We start from the raw sequence: 19,415 nt of genomic DNA on the forward strand, positions 1-19,415 counted from the left end.
GTGGAAGTAAGAGTGCCTGCCTCATAGGGTTGTTGTGTAGATTAAATCATTAATCATGCAAAGCACTTAGAATGTGCAAGTGCTCAAAAGTGTTAGGTTGTTACTATCGTTGTAACTGTTTCCTCGCGTCCGTCCACGCTGTCCTTAGTTGGAGCTGTTCCTTCTCCCTGGAAAGTCCTTCTCCGTGCCCTGCGCTCTGCCTCTGCGGGTTACTGCGTGCGCGCTGCTATCGTGGCGCCGACCGCGGAGTCTCCACATGCTCGAACAGTCCACTCCGAAGTCGGATCCTTCCACTAGACCGGTAACTTGTTGAGTGAAGGGACTCGGGCTCGTCGTGAGCTGCCGGTCAGGGTCCACTCCATGGCCCTCGGGGGCGGGAGGCCGGCCCCGCCCGATCCGGGGCGGCGGGTGGGGGTGGGGCGGGACTCCTTTTCCTCGCCGTGGCGGCGGAGGCGCACGGCGTGGGCTCGCGGCGAGACGTCGTCGTCGTCGGCGGCGGCGGCGGCGGAGGAGGAGGCAGAGCAGGCCGAGGGCTCCGCCGGACTGCGCGTGGATGGAGCCCGCCGCCGCCGCGCTGCCCCTCGGGGGCCCGGGCCCGCTGGGCGAGTTCCTGCCGCCCCCCGAGTGCCCGGTTTTCGAGCCCAGCTGGGAGGAGTTTGCCGACCCCTTCGCCTTCATCCACAAGATCCGGCCCATCGCCGAGCAGACGGGCATCTGTAAGGTGCGGCCGCCGCCGGTGAGTCGCCCGGGAGGTCGGGGCCGAGGCGGGCGGAGGAGGGGAGCGAGCGGGGGCGGCGGGGCCGCCTGAGGCCGGGGACGCGCGTCCGGCCCGGAGGGGGCGCGGTGCTCGGCTGCCGGCTGCCCTCCCGGCGCGGGGTTTGGTCCCGGGGCCGGGCCGGGGCTCCGCCTGGGCGCGGGCTGCGTGCGGCGGGTGAGCTGGGGGAGGCGGCGGGGTGAGGGGCGGATGTGTGAGGGGTGCGTGCGCGGCTGTGTGGGACGGGTGTGTGAGGCGGCGGGTGTGTGAGGGGGGCGGGTGTGGGGCGGGGAAAGGTGGGGGACGAGTGTGAGTGGGGGTGCAGGAGTGTGTGGTGACGGCGGCTGTGTGTGAGGTGGGGGGCGGTGAGAGTGGGGACGCGAGTGTGAGGTGGGGGCGGCGGTGAGAGTGGGGGCGGGGAGCGGGAGTTGTCGCGCGGAGGAAAGTTCTCAATATGGCGGCGGCGCCCGGTCCTTTGTGTGGCGGCGGCGGCGGGCCGGAGCCGCCTCACCTGGGCGTCCCACCCTCCGGATCGGGGCGCCCACTCCCCTGGTCCCCGGGCTCCCGTGTCCCCCGGGCCTGGGGCCTCCGGGGGCGCGAGGAGCCGCGGGCTGGCCCCGGCGCGGCCGTGCGTGGGGGCGGCGTTGTGGGGCGGCGGGCCGTGCCGTGCCGGTGGGCTGGGTTGGGGGGTCGGCGAGAAGACTTGGGAAGGTTAACGCTCGTGTCCGCGTCCCGTCCCCCGCCGCGGCCCTCCAGCCGCGTGTGGGGCGCCCGGCCTGGGGGCTGTGTGAGGGCGGGGGTCTCTGCTGCCACCTCTAACGGCCCCAACGCTCGCTAGGAGAGCCGGGCCCACTCCTTCCCTGTCCCCCTCCCCACCCCCGGCCGGAACCGGAGGCGCTCCCACCCTGTTCTTTTGCCCACCTTTCTGATGGTCTGAGGCTGAGTTGGCCTAAACGACGGTTGGACGCGCTGGGACCGTTGTGTGGGGGGGTTAACTGTCTTTCCTACAGTTGGAGTCTTCCCCGCTCTCCTCCCCCGCCCCACCCCCCCCCCATGGGGAAGAGCCCCCTCCCATTCCCTCCTTTCTTGAGCTTGCTCTTCGTAATGACGCTTGGGGTTCCGGGGATTCTGTACGTAACCGTTGTGTTTTGGAAAGCTGTTTTGAGGGAGATCCCTCAATAAGTCTTCCTTATCGCTTCCCTGTCCCCCCAGATTAAAACAGGGACCCCATACTTTAGTTTTTCTTGGACAAGTTTGACAATGGAGATGAAATATGTCCCAGAAAAGTAACTGCCCGGCGAGTATGGGAGAAATGTTTGAAAGTAGATGCGTTTCGCTCAAGAAGTGGACAAGGTTGATTCTTGTTGCTTAAGGGAAGTGCATTTGTTTTACAGAGTGAAGAGGCCTGCAGAAGTTAAAACCGGGCTGATTAGAGCCAAGGTTTTAATTCTTGAAGAATAGGTCATGTTTCAAACATTTAGTGTAGTTTTATGTTATATGTTAGGAAACGTGAATATGAATATTGTACGTTTGCCTTAATGGGACTTTATTCAGAAATTTAGGCAGTGCAAGTTTTTGGTAACCAGAATGTGTGGAGTCAGGTTCCTGGGAGTGAGTTGTCCTCCATGTTGGTATTGTGGTGTAGTACTAGGGTAAACCCTTTATCTTATTTCTTATTCTTTGCTTTTTTTAGGGCTCTTTTCCCAAAAAGGCAGTGTTGCTCTGGTTAGGTTTGGCTACCCATTTCCCCTTTTTGGCTAGGATATTAGTGGTAAGCTTTGCAAAATGTGTGATGGTACAGGATAAGGCAATAGCCTTTTCCCATTCTGAATGTCAGACAGACATGATGGCCACCATTTTGTATTGAGAGTAGTACATACTACAGCCTGGGAAAGGGTGTTAGAGGCACAAATAATCTACACACTTAACCAGTGCTCTGTTTTGGAAACCTTCTTTATGTGGAGGGGGCTTGCTTCTTCCTTTGTTTAACAAACTTCTGTACCAAATGGAAAGAGTTTGGGAGTATTTGTTGTTGATATAACCAGAAAAGGGAAAATTTTCCAGAAGTTGTAGCTCTTGAAGAAGGGTCTTTTTGGAACAAAGACTTCTTAAGAGAGATAAACAGTCTTTGTTTTAGAAACTCTTGTTTTAGGAAGCTAACTGTGAACAAGTGGTTTTATATAGTTGAAATAAAGCAACAAAAAAACCCAAGAAGTATGAAGTATTTTCCATGGCGTTAGCTTTTTAATGCCTGTGTTTCTAGATGTTTTTTGTTCACTAAGTTTTTGGAATACAAGTGGCTGTATTAAAATGGGGATTGGGGCTATTGGTATTTTACTTGTTAGGAGGTAAGGGGAGGAATTCTAAAGCGTTTTTATTTCCTTTTGTTCCTACCTTTGTATCATTAATTAATGGCACTTATATAGCTTCAGTGTATAGCTGCTTTCTCAGTGAGGGTTCTAAACTGCTTGGCTTCTGAAAACTTGGGGTTCACAGAAATTTGTAAATATATAGTAAGATAAATGTGAAAAAAGGTAATAAATCAAGAAGACTACTCAGATCTTGAGTTAAAAGTTTAAAGAGGGAAATAAACACACCTTTGTTTCAAATTACTTGAGTATGTAGGATAACCAGGCTTGTTTTCCTTTTTTTTTTTTAAATTTGCAGTTAATCTGACTTCTGGTTTTGTTACCTTTAAAATGCAAATTTTCATTTTCTCCTTGATGTACTTAAATGTCTTTTTAAAGACAAATTATATTTTCCGTGTCACTTTGTGGTATTTGGAGATGATTAATTTTAGGGGTGTAACTATTAGGCAAAAAATAGTTGGCTGCTTTGACTCTCCCAAGTTTGATTGGAATATATTTGATGGCTTTTATAACTTTCTTGCCCTCAAACATCTAACATTTGGCCATAGATAGGCAGATTCCACAGATTTCTTCTTTGGTAGTATGCAAAAGGCAAGGGTTTAAATCAAACCCCAGATGACACAGTAGACACGTTTTTTTCAACTTTAACTTCTTGTGGTCGTTAAAGTGTAAAAGTTCTAAGTGTTTTAATACAGTCAGCGTCTTTGAGTGAGCCTGTTGGTTCTAGCCTTAGGAACAGGGAGGAACTTAAATACACGTTTCTTTGTCTGGTTAGAGGTGTTAATGATATGGAGCTCATTTACTCTCATTCCAGCCTGTCATTCTCTCTAATTTTAGGTTTGATTGACTTTGGCCTAATCCCCTCATTTTCCCAGTTTCCTTGGTGTCACGAAATTTTTCTTTAGTTGTGATTCTTTGGCCACCTTGAACCCTTAACATTTGGAGAAGAGGCTTAGCAATGGAAACGTCCTTGAACGAAGGAAGAACTTAATAATTACTTTTTTAAAATAACAGCTTTATTGAGATCTAATTTATATACCATAAAATTCATCAGTTTAAAGTGTGCAATTCAGTAGTTTTTAGTATATTCAGAGTTGTATAACCATCACCACAATCAATGTTAGAACATTTTTATCACCCCCAAAGAAACCCGGTACCCACTTGTAACTACTTTTTAAGATAAATTTAGGACTATACTGCTCAGAAGAAAAACATTTTTCTCCTCACTTGGTAGGAGGCTGGATTAAGTGCTACAGTTCTAGTTTGAAAGTGTCGGCCTTAAATTTAAGCAAAAACAAACTTCTTTTGTTGTAGTCTTTGAATGGGTGTTTAGCTAAATTTGACTTTGCTGGTGGTAAGTTGGTCACACTAGGAGCCACCAACATATACATCTGGTTGTAACTCTTAATCAACAAAATAATAGACTTTTAGAATGGAATGTGAGTGATATTACAAGTGTATGAGGTGGCTAAAGATTCATGCACCCAACCCCACTGGAAAAATTTCCCTTGCTGTGATGATAGGATTTGTTTTTAAACATGCAATGTAAACTTTTTTTTTTTTTTTTTTTGTGAGGAAGATCAGCCCTGAGCTAACATCTGCCAATCCTCCTCTTTTTGCTGAGGAAGACTGGCCCCGGGCTAATCTCCCTGCCCATCTTTCTCCACTTTATATGGGACGCCGCCACAGCATGGCTTGCGAAGCGGTGCGTTGGTGCGCGCCTGGGATCCGAACCAGCGAACCTCAGGTCACCGCAGCGGAGCATGCGCACTTAACCGTTGCTTGTGCCACCCGGCCGGCCCCCAATGTAAACTTTTTTAGAGAGGAAAATAAATAGAGAATTGCCTTTGAAAAGTGTTATTAAATGTTCTGTATTAAAGCTGAAGTTTGATTGCTTTCATTATTAAGAGACACTGATAAGAAAAATTAGAGAAAATTATTAATCCTCAATTTCCTTCTTTGTCTCTAAGATACTTAATTTTCTTTATGCTGTGTTGGCCTAGACTTAGAGTATTTCTGGTTGATAAATTAGTAGTAAGTTTATTTAATTTGGAGGATAATAACAAAATCCAGGATGTTTACAATACTTTAATATAGGCAGACAGAAATCTGCCAGTGAGAGAATTTTCTTTTAGACAGGTAAAAAATATCATTGTAAACTATTTGATTAAAAAAAAAAGAATCTGGTTTATGTGCTGTAAATGGGATCTTTTTGTAGACTTTTGTAACCTCTTATTGTTGTCTTAATTGGACCACATGAAGGTTTGGCTATAGAAAAGGATAAGGGGAAACTCATGCCCCCAAAATGAAAGTGCTCATTAGGTTCCTGGACTTAGGTTCCCAGAAGTCTACTCCTGTACCTCTTTCCAAAGGCCATCTATAGGTTTGAAAAACCAGTAACCTAGGAAAAAACCTTGCTTTCCTCCTTGCACGTCCTTTCAGCTTGGTTTGTGTTGAGCTGGTGGTATGATTTTTCCTTTCTAAGAGAATTAGATATTCTCTGGAGATTATGCTAATATACGTGTTTAAGTGCAGAAGATCATAGCCAACCTCAAAAAGAAAAAAAAATTAGGTGGAATAAATGTTGGAAACTGAAGAGCTGGCTATACTTACCTTTCTGAAATTTTTTAAGTTTGGGTCACTTGAAGAAGAGTCACCAGAGGCATACTGAGTCCCTTTGGGGTGAGTGGGTGGGTGGAGTGATACTTTGGAAAAGCCATATCACTGGGCTACTCCCATTTACTTTAGATTACTTAAAGTTTGAGAAACTAATAACTGGATTTTAAAATCTGAGTTGTGAGAAACTTGTTTTAGATATGAGAATTATATGCCGCCTAACAAGGATTTCTTAAGCATTTATTAAGTGTTGTGCCCTAGCATGGGGTTAAAGAGAAAAATTAAATGAGATATTACCTTTGTGTACCTCCAAAAATTCTTCCAAAAATGCTCCTTTTTCCCTCATTAACTATTAGATGAGCTCTGTGGTGAATTTGCTTTTTACAGCTCCAAGTTCATGAACCAGACTAATGAGGAAAATCAGTCTTTAGGGCAATGAGACATTTCTGTTCTATAATTGTAAGATGTTTGGAACAAAGATGTGGAATTTGACTAAAATGCATTCTTGTAAGTCCTTTTTATTTTGGGGGGAAGATCAGCCCTGAGCTAACATCCATGCCAGTCCTCCTCTTTTTGCTGAGGAAGACTGGCCCTGGGCTAACATCCGTGCCTATCTTCCTCTACTTTATATGGGATGCCTCCACAGCGTGACCTGACGAACGCTGTATCGGCGCGCGCCCGGGATCCGAAACCGGGTCCCCAGCAGCAGAGCACGCGCACTTAGCCGCTACACCACAGGGCCGACCCCAATCCTTTTTTCTTTTTTTTAAACGTTCAAATCTTTAATTGTAGACCGTTCCTCTTAAAGCATCATAACCATACACCTTTAGACATGGCCTAGAGTCATCCTATCTGTTCTTTTTTTTAATTTTATTTTTAATTTTTTTTTATTTAAACATTCTTTCTGGACGTAAAGACTAGTTACTTCGCTCTGCCAGAGCCATCACTTCCAGGGTGTAAATTAAATGTTTTTTCAAATATACACAAAAGTAAAGAAAATATAGTTTCTTTAGCTGTTTTCGTGGATATAAGAGAGCGGGAAGCAGAGTAGCAGCATTGGGGTTGAGAGCAAACTAGTCACCTTCAGTTGTAGAGAGCAACTTGGTTTAGCTTTTGTCTTATTCAAGGTATCCAATTTGGGCAATTAGGAGTGAGATTTCTAGCCTTTAGTGAGTGATGATGATCACTTTGCCCAGTTGGGATGGGGATTGTATTTCTCCATTTTAGTTAATGGCCTTGTTACATATTTGTTGAAACCTGTGCAGAAACTTGACCATCTTCAGGCCAACTCTTGGCGCACAGAGTTTTGGTAGTGGTTGTGGGAGTAGGTGGTAGATGGAGGGCATTCTCTGCTAGCACCGTTCCATTCTCTGCTTTTTGTACATTTTCCCATCTGTCAGACTTTATCTCAGCAGAACAGAGCTGAGAGTCAGGGGTAACCAAGAAATAGAATGAAGTTTTAAGGCTAGGTTGTTAGGTTCACTTTTCTGTGAAGAATGGTAACTTGACTTTCAGCCTTGATGGTGCAGTTTCTGTTTCAGCAGATTTATGTGGTATCAGGTGTTCAAAATGAGCAATTTAACAATCAGGTCATTGACAAATATTTTCTATCAATAACCCCTTAAAAATCTAAGTGCCCCCCCACCCCCACCCCAGCTTGATTTCTCAGTTAGGAGGCTAAACACTACCGGGCAGAAGATCACATAATGAATGGATTTTTAGAACTTCTTGATTCCATCTGTTATTTTACAACAGATGTGAAATTTAAGGAATATTGCAGGGATAAAAATAAGCTTTATCAAGGGGAGTGTGTGTGGATTTTTATTTATTACTTTTTAAAAGTTGATTGCTCTATTATGTAAAAGAAGGAGTCAGCATTTCTAGATTTTTAAAATAAGTGGGTAGAGTCTTGAATCTGATTTTTTTGTGTGTGCTGAGGAAGATTCGCCCTGAGCTAACATCTGTTGCCAATCTTCCTCTTTTTTTTTTTTTTTTTTAATGTGAGCTGCCGCCACAGTATGGCCACTAACAGATGAGTGGTGTGGTTCCGTGCCTGGGAACTGAACCCGGCCCCCGAAGCAGAGCGCACTGAACTTTAACCACTAGGCCATCGGGCTGGCCCTTGAATCTTATTTCGTTATGACCTTGGACAAAGTCATTTTTCTCCAACGTATGCCTTCCTGTCTGCTATAAGGGGATCTGACATTGACCTAGGGCTGCTATCCAGATTAATTAATTGATGGATTGCAAGGAGCTTAAATCCCAAAGCTGTATTTGCTCACTGCTGAGAAGAGTCTGGGGACAGATTTAGCGAGACAAGGGTTAGTACTAAATATATATCCCTCATTTTCTCCTACAGAGAAGGGATTTTTTTTTTTATTGACGTCTTAAGTTTATAACATTGTGAAATTTTTGTTGTACATTTCTGTTTGTCAGTCACCATATACATGTCTCCTACAGTGAAGAGATTTTTCAAAAGTGAAATTTGAAAAGTCAAAAGCCCAGCCTCAAAACTAGAATATGCAGAATGTAATTCTTCTACAGGTTTAGCTGAAGATTTTCTGTATCTGGATATTTTTTTTTAAATAATTTTTTTTATTTATTTATTTTTTCCCCCAAAGCCCCAGTAGATAGTTGTATGTCATAGCTGCACATCCCTCTAGTTGCTGCATGTGGGACGCGGCCTCAGCATGGCCAGAGAAGCAGCGTGTCGGTGTGCGCCTGGGATCAGAACCCGGGCCGCCAGCAGCGGAATGCGCACACTTAACCGCTAAGCCATGGGGCCGGCCCTGTGTCTGGATATTTTTAAAAATTATTGAGATTAAAATTTTTTTTCCAAGTAGAGCTATTATAAATTATTTCAGAAAATTTGCAGGTGCATGTGTATTACGTATGTTTTGTGTAGTGAGTGTATACAGGCAGGAGTTTGTATTTGGTGAGCTTTGTGTTAAGAAATGTTTAAAATTAATTTCCCCTAGTATGGGATGGCTGTGATGCTGTGGAAGCCCTGCACATGGAAGACATTATATCTTATCCAACATAATTTAAATAATCCCAATTCTTGCCTTACAGGAGGGTTAGTAGATTGAGTCTTTATTATTCTGCAGTTATCTTACTTGTAAAGTGGGGGGAAAAGTAGAAGAGATGACAGAGAAAATGCTTGCTTTGATCCTTAGGACAGAGCCAGATTATATTTTATGTTTTACTCACAATTAGGCAAACTTTTTAGAACTCATAATCATACAGACCTGCATTCCCCAGTTTTTTGTTCAAATATATCTTCTGTTATTGGACCTCACCACAATGTTGCCTCCTAAGGTGGATCCAATAAATCAAGCAATTTATTCATAACTGCTTTCTAGATGTATTAAAACACTCTCCAATGGTGAATATACCAAGTTTTAAATCTTTTGTTTTTTGTGAGAGAGATTAGCCCTGAGCTAACATCTGCTGCCAATCCTCCTCTTTTTGCTGAGGAAGATTGGCCCTGGGCTAATATCTGTGCCCATCTCCCTCTACTTTATATGGGATGCCGCCACAGCATGGCTTGACAAAGCAATGCGTGGGTGCACGCCTGGGATCCGAACCCATGAAACCCGTGCCATGGAAGTGGAGCACGCGCACTTACCCGCTACGCCACTGGGCCGGCCCCCAAGTTTTAAACCTTTAAATGTTGAGTTTTTTAGTTGCGAGCATGTAGCTAGGCTAAGATTTCTCTTCCCAGCTGTGCTCCTTGTGTGGCCCTAGGCAGATTTCTGTGCATTCCTGCGTTAATCTTTGGACATCTCACCGGCTTGACCAAATTGTAATGTTCAGAGAACCAAAATCTAACACTTAATGTGTTTTGAGCACTTGGTTGGAGCTTTTATTAAGCACATACCCCATGGGCACACATACCCCCAAGTACAGACACCCAAACATGACCGTTTTACTCTAATCTCTTAACTTCAGAAACAGAACAAATCTCTATCGAAATCACATAATTACAAGGTCTTTAAGGCAAGATCCTCCCAATTCTCTGTGTGGTTGTACCAACTCATCATTTGGTGATATTTAAACCAGATGGTAACATCTCATCCTTGCCAGGTTTTAACTTAGGGGGAAGAAATGAGGAGAGCAGGACTTCTTAGGAAGAGGTGGGGAGACCAGGACCTCTTAGGTTTGGTACTCTGGTGTCTTTTTATTTGTGGGACAAGGTGTGAGGGGATGGAGATGGAGAGAGGTCTATAAAGAGAATTTTTGGAGTATAACTTCTATTTGTAAAATTCCAGGTATTCCGAACTTTTTCTTCTCCCAGAGAGGCTCTTATCCAATATTATGATGCATTTTGGACAAATTGAGAACAGCCACCAGATTTTCCAGTGGGAGGCTGGCTTCAGAGATTTGTGTAGGGTGTGGGTTTGGGGTTTTTAAAAATTTTACTTGGTGGCAGCCCATTCTTCTGGGTTCTTCTCTATAACTACTTTTTTCACTACTAACCTTGTGGTTTTTCCCATCTTCCATTTGTAAAATATATCGTTGACTTACATGGTAGATAATTGCTCATCAAGATGTTTTGAGGGGAACAAGGTTTAGAATTTGATTTAGGATCCAAGATAATTTAGGTTTTGGAGGTTTGTATTAGCTAGCTAGGAAATAATAACTTGAAGAGAATAGAGATTTTATGGAAAGAATACTAGAGTAGGTATCAATTATTTGGCTTCTGGTGTGTGTTCCATTATTTACATGTTACCCTTGAGCTGCTAGCCTTAAGAGGATCATGACTATTTTTAGAGTTTTATTCCATTAGCTTGCCTATAAAATGGGGGTAATACTGGCCCTGGTTTACATACTGAGTCCTAAAGAGGTCAGTAAACTTGCTCAGGGTCATCTGACTAGTAAGTGGTGGAGCCAGGATTTGAACCCAAACAGTACAGGTCCCGAGGTAGTGCTATTAACCACTATTTATATTGCCTCTTATATATCCATAGTAATGATACAGATGATTACATGAGATGGTTGATGGAAAATTATGAATCTTATTATTCTTTTTGCTTATACACTTTCTATCCTGGTAAGCTGACATTTTTTCTGATTGGTTTAGCAAAACACATTTTGTTACTTAGTTCTTGTTGCTAAGGTAGGACAATTTTATAGATGAGGAAACTGCTGAGAGAGGTTAAGTGACTTGTCTAAGGTGACACAGCTTTTAAAGGACAGATTGGGGAATTCCAGACGATGGCTTTTTACTTCCAAGTTCATTGTTCTTCCTTCTGATACACAGTGGCTCCTTTCATAGATCCCAGAAATTAGCCAGCTTCTTTCTTCTCCCCTCCCAGGCTTTTGGGGAAGGTGAGTGTGGTTTTCTCTCGTTTCCTTCTGGCTGTCCAGACACAACTGCAGGGAAATCAATAAAAATATTAATTGCAGATATACGATATCAAAGTACTATTTTGTTTTGTCCATTATATTTGTTTATAAAATTTTAAATAAATCATATACCCTCATTATTTTAATTTACCAGTATGTATGAGGTTAGCCATTTCATGTACTGTTTGTTAGTTGGCTCATTTGTATGGAAACTCCTGACTAATCAATTTCAGTGATCACTCAGCTTCAATTGCAAGAGTATTTGGGACTCAGAGGCCCCCTGAATGTACCCCTGCCTCACATCAAAGTCATTCTGGGCTCCACCCCAGAAGAACTGTATTAGAATCTCATGGGGGGCTCAAGTGTTTGAATTTTAACAAGCTCCTTTGGTCATTCTAAAGCTCAGCTAAGTTTGAGAACTACTGGTTAAGGTTAATTCCCTGATGAGGTTTAGGCATCTGTTAATATAAGGAATTCTCTTATCTGTTAAATTCGAATTAACAAATTCTCACCTCTACTACAGGAAACTAGAGAATCCTTTTTGTCAGCTCTGGTGAATGAAGAAACAAATTAGGTCCTTGGGGTTGGATGTGAGTTCAATTCAGTACATTTATTGATATGTCAGTAAGTGCCAGGCATTATGTTAAGGTTCTGGGGTTTTAGAAATGAATTAAACAGCTTTGACTTAAAGGAACTCATAGTCTGCTGGTGAGAAAGATCAGCAACTAGATTATATAGTATGATGTATTGCAAGTAATGGAAATTTATACAGAATGGTTGAAGATATTAGGGTTGGGGGAGATGGGGATGGGTGAAGTATGGGGAGAGGGGGCTGCCTGGGATGTCTGGGAAGGCTTTGGGTTAGGACAGGGTGAGGGAGGAAATAGGGGTGTAGAATGAGGATCATGGCAGAACCCCCAGAAATGCCAACATTTAAGGAAAGAAGAAGATCTAGTTGGAGGCAGCAGGAAAAGTGCTGGGAAGCCAAGGAGAAAAGAGCAAGTTTGTTGAGAGTCAGTATTTCAGACTTATGATTTCATGGTGATGATTTTCTTAGGTCCCAACTCTAGGCACAGCTGCAAAATCCTCTATTTGAAACCTGGAAAGGTAGATCATAGAAGAGTTTTTATAGTGTGTGTCTCATTGATACCAGGCAGCCATTCAAATGAGGACCAGTTTTATCAGGCTGCAACTTCATCATATTTTAGGTTAAAGGGGATTATCTTTTAAATCAAATGATTGTTACATGTGGCAATAAAGGTGAAAAAAGGCAGTTGATAGTGCTGTCTCTACAACAGTAACACACAGCATGGTCTGAGATATATCATAGGATAAATTTATTTTAAGATCTTTGGAGATAAGACCTATTATCTGCCATCGTAAATTGAGCATGCCTGTGTATCAGTACATTCTTTTTTCTTTCAAACAGGAGATCTAGCCTTGAAGCGTGGTCAGAATTATAGTATATTGAATAGACTGGTGGGTTGCCCTTATGTAAATATTAAGTGATCTGGCAGTTGGGTAAACGGAGCAGCTTTCTAGCAATCCTCAGTTCAGGTTCAAGCTTTAATCTTTTACTTCAAATATGGCTGTTAAGTATCATACATATTCTAAAATTATTAGCACTTTTAACGTTAGACTTACAATTAATATATCTTAATCATAGCAAGGCTAAATAGGTGTTAAATATTTGCATCTGGTGCAATGTGTGGCTTACTATTTACATTTCTTTTTTTAAATACAGTTGCTAATGTGTCTTCACATGGAACATCAAGCAAAACAAAGATTTTGCGATTTTTTAGAATCTTCTCTGAGGCTCAGGCTGATTTTTTAGTGTCCCTTTCCTGACCTTGATTTTGAATCTCCAGGAGTCACTAGTTTGTAAAGTACTTAAAGGGAGAGCATGTGTTTACAGATCTAATGAGGCCTTAAAGTTAGGGTGTGGGATGTTTAACTTTCCCTGCCCTTGGTGCCCAGGTAGGTTTGGGTGTTGCTGGGGGAAGGTTGAGGGGGGCGGAGTCCAACCTCTTTCCTAAACCCTAAACCTGACAGACAAATCATTTTTGGAACCTTTCTGAAGTATGTAATCTTTTCTTAACCTTGGCAACCTCAGTTTTCTGCCAGAAATTGTCTTTTCCTCACTGGGATCCTAGATAGCAAAGAGAATAAAGATTTTATTTTATTTATTTTTTCCCCCCAAAGCCCCAGTAGATAGTTGTATGTCATAGCTGCACATCCTTCTAGTTGCTGTATGTGGGACTCGGCCTCAGGATGGACGGAGAAGTGATGCCTCAGTGCACGCCCGGGATCCGAACCCGGGCCACCAGCATCGGAGTGCGTGCACTTAACCACCAAGCCACGGGGCCGGCCTGCAAAGAGAAGAGAATCAAAACCATTTGTTAAACAATATCCTTGGGGGAAAACTGTGGCAGTATAGCCACTTGATCATAACATGGCATATTGAAGTAATATTTGCACCAATCGTAATTGCTGTTGGGGAGAAGGATCTGAAATTTCTTCAGATCCCATTCAGTGACTTCTGTACCATAAGATGTCAGTGAATAACCTGAAAGAAATAATGCTTTCCTGTTAACTTTTCATGATTGACCCATCATGCTCTCGGTCCATTAGAGTGGAAGATGATTTGTTCTAAGAATTTAGCTTTCTTAGAATCCTTGGTAAATTTTAAAAGGATGCTTCCATTGTAGGCCTGATAAGACTTTGGGGATATGCCAAAAATCTGTATGAATCATTGTAGTAGGTAACTTTGGTAGTCACATATTAGGGACATTTTGAAAGAGTAAGAAGGTCTTCATGTGATCCAGTTATTCCCTTACTCTTATAGTTTGTAAACAAGATGATACTTAGCTTGTTCTTGTAAAGTAGCCTAGAAGGAAACTATTTGTTTGAGGTTTGGGGAGCAGTATCAATGAGAGAACCATTCTGTATTTTCACATGGTTTTGACGGTAATAAATTTTAGTCATTTAGAGGCCCTGCAAATACAGATTATCATTGCCAAGTTTTATTAAAAGTGGCGAAAGAGGGGCCGGCCCGGTGGTACAAGTGGTTAAGTGCGCGCACTCTGCTGCGGCGGCCCGGGGTTGCCGGCCCGGATCCCGAGCGCGCACCAACACACTGCTTGTCAAGCCATGCTGTGGTGGCGTCCCATATAAAGTGGAGGAAGATGGGCATGGATGTTAGCCCAGGGCCAGTCTTCCTCAGCAGAAAAACAAAAACAAAAACAAAAAACAGGAGGATTGGCAAATATTAGCTCAGGGCCAATCTTCCTCACAGGAAAAAAAAAATGGCAAAAGAGGAACTTATTGGGACTAATTGCTTAAAGAGTAAATACCATGCTTGGCATGTCCCTTTCTTACCAGTCTATTATCATTTACTAATAGATGGTCCAGAGAGACAGTGCTTTGCCTTTGCAAATGTTTAATATTCAGAAATTAAAATATTCTTTTAAACAAGAAGTTTTGTAAAACTGAAAATTGATGGATTTTCCCAGGCCCTATCTATCTATAGGAGTTATAATTTTAACAAAAGTTCTTATCACTTGGTACTTAACTACTTTAGTACGACTATTAAAAGTTCATGTATGTTTGCAAATGATTGTGTTGGTATTTTCAGGATCTTTTTGGTGGTCGGACTTTAGGGAGGACTGGGTTGACATAGGGAGGACTGGGTTGACATAGGTATACCTTTTCTAAAAATGTTGACATTACACAAATAGGTCAAGAAATCATTGTTAGTGATTGGAGAAAACGCTTGAAGGGGCTGCTTTTAAAATCTAGATGGACAGAATTCTTTGGAGGGACAAATTGGATGGAGAATCCTGGAGGGAATCTGTTAGGGCCATTGTTTCCAAGGTTTGGGCTCAGGACGTTTCGAGGGTTCACAAAGACCCTTTCAGCAGGTCCATGAGAACTTCCTCTTTCCAACTAAATATCTGTGACCAGATTTTCTTTGTACCGTTTAACCAAAACAACATGCTACAACTGAATAACTGCAGAAGATGATAAAATCCAGCTTATTTCTAGACGTTAAAGAGATTTGCAGAATATGACAGTGCCACTCTTCTCACTATTTTTTGTGTTATTCAATGAATTGATTTTTTTTTATTGATGTTTCAATGGTTTTTAACATTGTGAAATTTTGGGTTGTGCATTTTTGTTTGTCCATCACCATATATATGACTCCCTTCACCCCTTGTGCCCACCCCCCACCCCCACCCCCCACTGCCCCTGGTAACCACAGTACAGTTTTCTCTGTCCATGTGTTGGTTTATATTCCACATGAGTGAGATCATACAGTGTTTGTCTTTCTCTTTCTGGCTTATTTCACTTAACATAATATGCTCCAGGCCCATCCATGTTGTTGCAAATGGGACGATTTTGTCTTTTTTTATGGCTGAGTAGTATTCCATTGTATATATATACCACATTTTCTTAATCCAGTCGTCAGACGAGGGACACTTAGGTTGCTTCCACTTCTTGGCTATGGTGAATAATGCTGCAGTGAACATAGGGGTGCATAAGCCTCTTTGGATGGTTGATTTCAGGTGTGTTGGATAGATTCCCAGTAGTGGGATGGCTGGATCATAGGGCATCTCTATTTTTAATTCTTTGAGGAATCTCCATACCGTTTTCCATAGAGGCTGCACCAGTTTGCATTCCCACCAGCTGTGTATGAGGGTTCCTGTTTCTCCACATCCTCTCCAACATTTGTTGTTTTTTGTCTTGGTGATTATAGCCATTCTAACAGGCGTGAGGTGGTATCTTAGTGTTGTTTTGATTTGCATTTCCCTGATGATTAGTGATGTTGAGCATCTTTTCATGTGCCTATTGGCCATCTGTATATCTTCCTTGGAGAAGTGTCTGTTCATTTCCTCTGCCCATTTTTTTTTTTGCAAGGAGGACTAGCCCTGAGCTAACATCCGATGCCAGTCCTCCCCTTTTTTCTTGAGGAAGACTGGCCCTGGGCTAACATCCGTGCCCGTCTTCCTCCACTTTATATGGGACGCCGCCACAGCATGGCTTAGTAAGCGGTGTGTCGGTGCGTGCCTGGGATCCGAACCTGCAAACCCTGGGCCGCCGCAGTGGAGCGCACGCACTTAACCACTGCGCCACCGGGCCGGCCCCCCTCTGCCCATTTGTTGATCGGGTTGTTTGTTTTTTTGTTGTTCAATTGTGTGAGTTCTTTATATATTATGGAGATCAACCCCTTATCAGATGTATGTTTTGCAAATATTCTCTCCCAGCTGGTTGGTTGTCTGTTCATCTTGATTCTGGTTTCATTTGTCTTATAAAAGCTCTTTAATCTGATAAAGTCCCACTTGTTTATTTTTTCTTTAGTTTCCCTAGTCTGGGTAGGCATGTCATCCGAAAAGATTCCTTTAAAACCAATGTCAAATAGTGTGTTGCCTATATTTTCTTCTATGAGTTTTATAGTTTCAGGTCTCACCTTCAGGTCTTTGATCCATTTTGAGTTAATTTTTGTGAATGGCGATAGCACATGGTCCACTTTCATTCTTTTGCATGTGGCTGTCCGGGTTTCCCAACACCATTTATTGAAGAGACTTTCCTTTCTCCATTGCATGTTCTTAGCACCTTTGTCGAAAATTAGCTGTCCGTATATGTGTGGTTTTATTTCTGGGCTTTCAATTCTGCTCCATTGGTCTGTGTGTCTGTTTTTGTACCAGTACCATGCTGTTTTGATTACTATTGCTTTGTAGTATGTTTTGAAGTCAGGGATTGTGATGCCTCCTGCTTTGTTCTTTTTCTTTAGGATTTCTTTAGCTATTCGGGGTCTTTTGTTGCCCCATATAAATTTTAGTATTCTTTTTTCTATTTCTGTGAAGAATGTCATTGGGATTCTGATTGGGATTGCATTGAATCTGTAGATTGCTTTAGGTAATATAGACATTTAACTATGTTTATTCTTCCAATCCACATGCATGGGATATCTTTCCATTTCTTTATGTCATCATGGATTTCTTTCAATAATGTCGTGTAGTTCTCATTGTATAGGTCCTTCACCTCCTTGGTAAGATTTATTCCTAGGTATTTTATTCTTTTTGATGCAATTGTAAATGGTATTATCTTTTTGAGCTCTCTTTCTGTTACTTCATTATTAGCATACAGAAATGCAACTGATTTTTGTAGATTGATTTTGTACCCTGCTACTTTGCTGTAGTTGTTGATTGTTTCTAATAGTTTTCCAACAGATTCTTTAGGATTTTCTATATATACAATCATGTCATCTGCAAATAGTGAGAGTTTTACTTCTTCGTTACCTATTTGGATTCCTTTTAGTCCTTTTTCTTGCCTAATTGCTCTGGTTAATTTCTAATGTGATAAAAATGAATAGATATAATCCCTCACATAAACTAAAGATCTTTGAGGTCCTCAAGTTTAAGAGTTTAAGGAGGTCCTAAGGCCAAAAATTTGAGAGGTATTGTAGTAGTAAATAGGGATACTTACTTCTGCAAAGGCTTGACTCAGAAATAAATGTAGGATCTATGTGTAGGAGGTTTCTCTCTGTGCTCATCCTTTGAAGAGGATGAGCCATTACAAAACCAGTAGAGGGTTTGGTAAAAACTTCAGTTATTCACCTATCAGTTGCTTCTATGAAGTGAAAATTTAAAAATATTTTCTAAAGGGCAAACAATAAATTTTCCCATATAACCAGTAACAACTAAAATGTTGAAGTGGGCCTTTTTGGTCTCACTTTGTCATTTTATTAAGTTTTAAAAATTTTATAATGAAAAGATATGATTGTGTTTTGCTTCTTGAGAGCTCTCAGTTGGGGTCAGAAGAGTTTGAAACAAAACATAAAAATTGATCCAAATGATTTTTTTAATTGACTTAATTTTTTTAGAACTGTTTTAGATTTTCAGAAAAATGGAGAAGATAGTAGAGTTCCCATATACCCCCTCACTTAGTTTCCCCTTTTATTAACATCTTATATTAGCATGACACATTTGTCATAATTAATGAACCAATATTGTTATTAACTAAAGTCCCTAGTTTATTAAGATTGCCATAGTTTTTACCTGATGTCCCTCTTCTGTTCCAGGATCTCATCTAGGACACCACGTTACATTCAGTTGTCATGTCTTTGGGCTCTTCTTAGCTGTGGCAGTTTGTCAGACTTTCCTTGTTTTGGATGATCTTGACAGTCTTGGGGAGTAATGACTGGGTATTTTGTAGAATGTTCCCACTATTGGAATTTATCTGCTGTTTTTCTCATGGTAAGACTGGGTATATGGGCAACTGATTTTTTTTTTTTTTTTTTTTGGAGGGGGACATCTATTGCAGTTTTTCCTGTTGTCTGTGGAAGGATTTAAACATTAAATCTGTGGGAGTTTTTGTATCACCTTAAGTAAGGTAAACCCTTTGCTAGGATGTGAACTTCACTTGATACAATTACTCATGTCTCTAAAGGAGCATGATGTGTTTTTACTAAACTATTGTTTTGTCACCAAGTTTTCTTCACTGGCAAATTTTTAGCAGTCAGCTCTTGACTTTTATACTTTAGCTTTAGCTTTCTATATATATAGAGATGTTTAAAATTAATTTTCCTAATTAGAATTTCTACTTGTTTGGTAACATTTATTGAACATCCATAGCACTGTTCTATGAAGGTAGCTTTAATTTTAAAACTCCTTAAAAATCATTTTTATACTTCTATGTAGCTGGTTGTCTGTAGAGCCAGAATAAGCCATCATTTTAAAAGAGAGTCTCAAGCTACTATGATCACTGTGATCAAGTTGATTTCTTTTTTCCTGTAATTGCAGTATGTAAAATATGATTGAGGCTAAAACAAGCTTTCTAGAAGGTATGGATGTTTTTGTTTATAATGAATAACATTGGAAAGTAAAGGAAATAACCTAAATATCCAAGAATAAGAAATTTAAAAAAGTATCAGTACAATGAAATATTAGATGTTTACAGTATAGTAAGTAAAAGGCAATATAAATTTTTTTGGTTTAAAATTGTGAAGATAAATGTTTTAGAAAAAATACTGGAAGAATGTGTACAAAAATGTAGCAGATTTTCTATGAGATTATGGCAGATTTTTTCTTCTTTCTTTATATGTATTTTCTGAAATTTCAGAATAAGAATTACTTAGTATTAGGAAAAGTTATTTTAAACCCATTCTATTACTTAGTTTTTACCCCAATAAGAGAATATGCAGTCAGAAAGTTTTATATAGTGGACGTCCAGGAAATGGTTTGGTTAGTATCAAATAGTGATGTCAGGGAACCATACATAGGCTTGCCCACTACAGTGTTATTTTTCATAGTCTGGAAGTTGAATTC

At 41.4% G+C, this 19,415-nt stretch overlaps 1 protein-coding gene across 2 annotated transcripts in view; it reads left to right on the plus strand.

Moving 5' to 3' along the window:
- Positions 1–534: 534 nt before the first annotated feature.
- KDM5B (lysine demethylase 5B) overlaps positions 535–19,415 on the plus strand; it is a 79,738-nt gene continuing 60,857 nt past the window's right edge. The window contains exon 1 of one of the 2 annotated variants that reach the window (XM_087424260.1): positions 535–736. In XM_087424260.1, the coding sequence (XP_087280386.1) occupies positions 554–736 (183 nt within the window). In that variant the 5' untranslated portion in view covers positions 535–553. The remainder of the gene's footprint in view (positions 737–19,415) is intronic. The other variant, XM_004438944.3, reaches the window with a different exon arrangement.

The sequence above is a fragment of the Ceratotherium simum genome, chromosome 36 (genome assembly GCF_057802395.1).
Source record: "Ceratotherium simum simum isolate JZ-2026a chromosome 36, ASM5780239v1, whole genome shotgun sequence".
In the NCBI taxonomy this organism is placed as follows: Eukaryota; Metazoa; Chordata; class Mammalia; order Perissodactyla; family Rhinocerotidae; genus Ceratotherium; species Ceratotherium simum.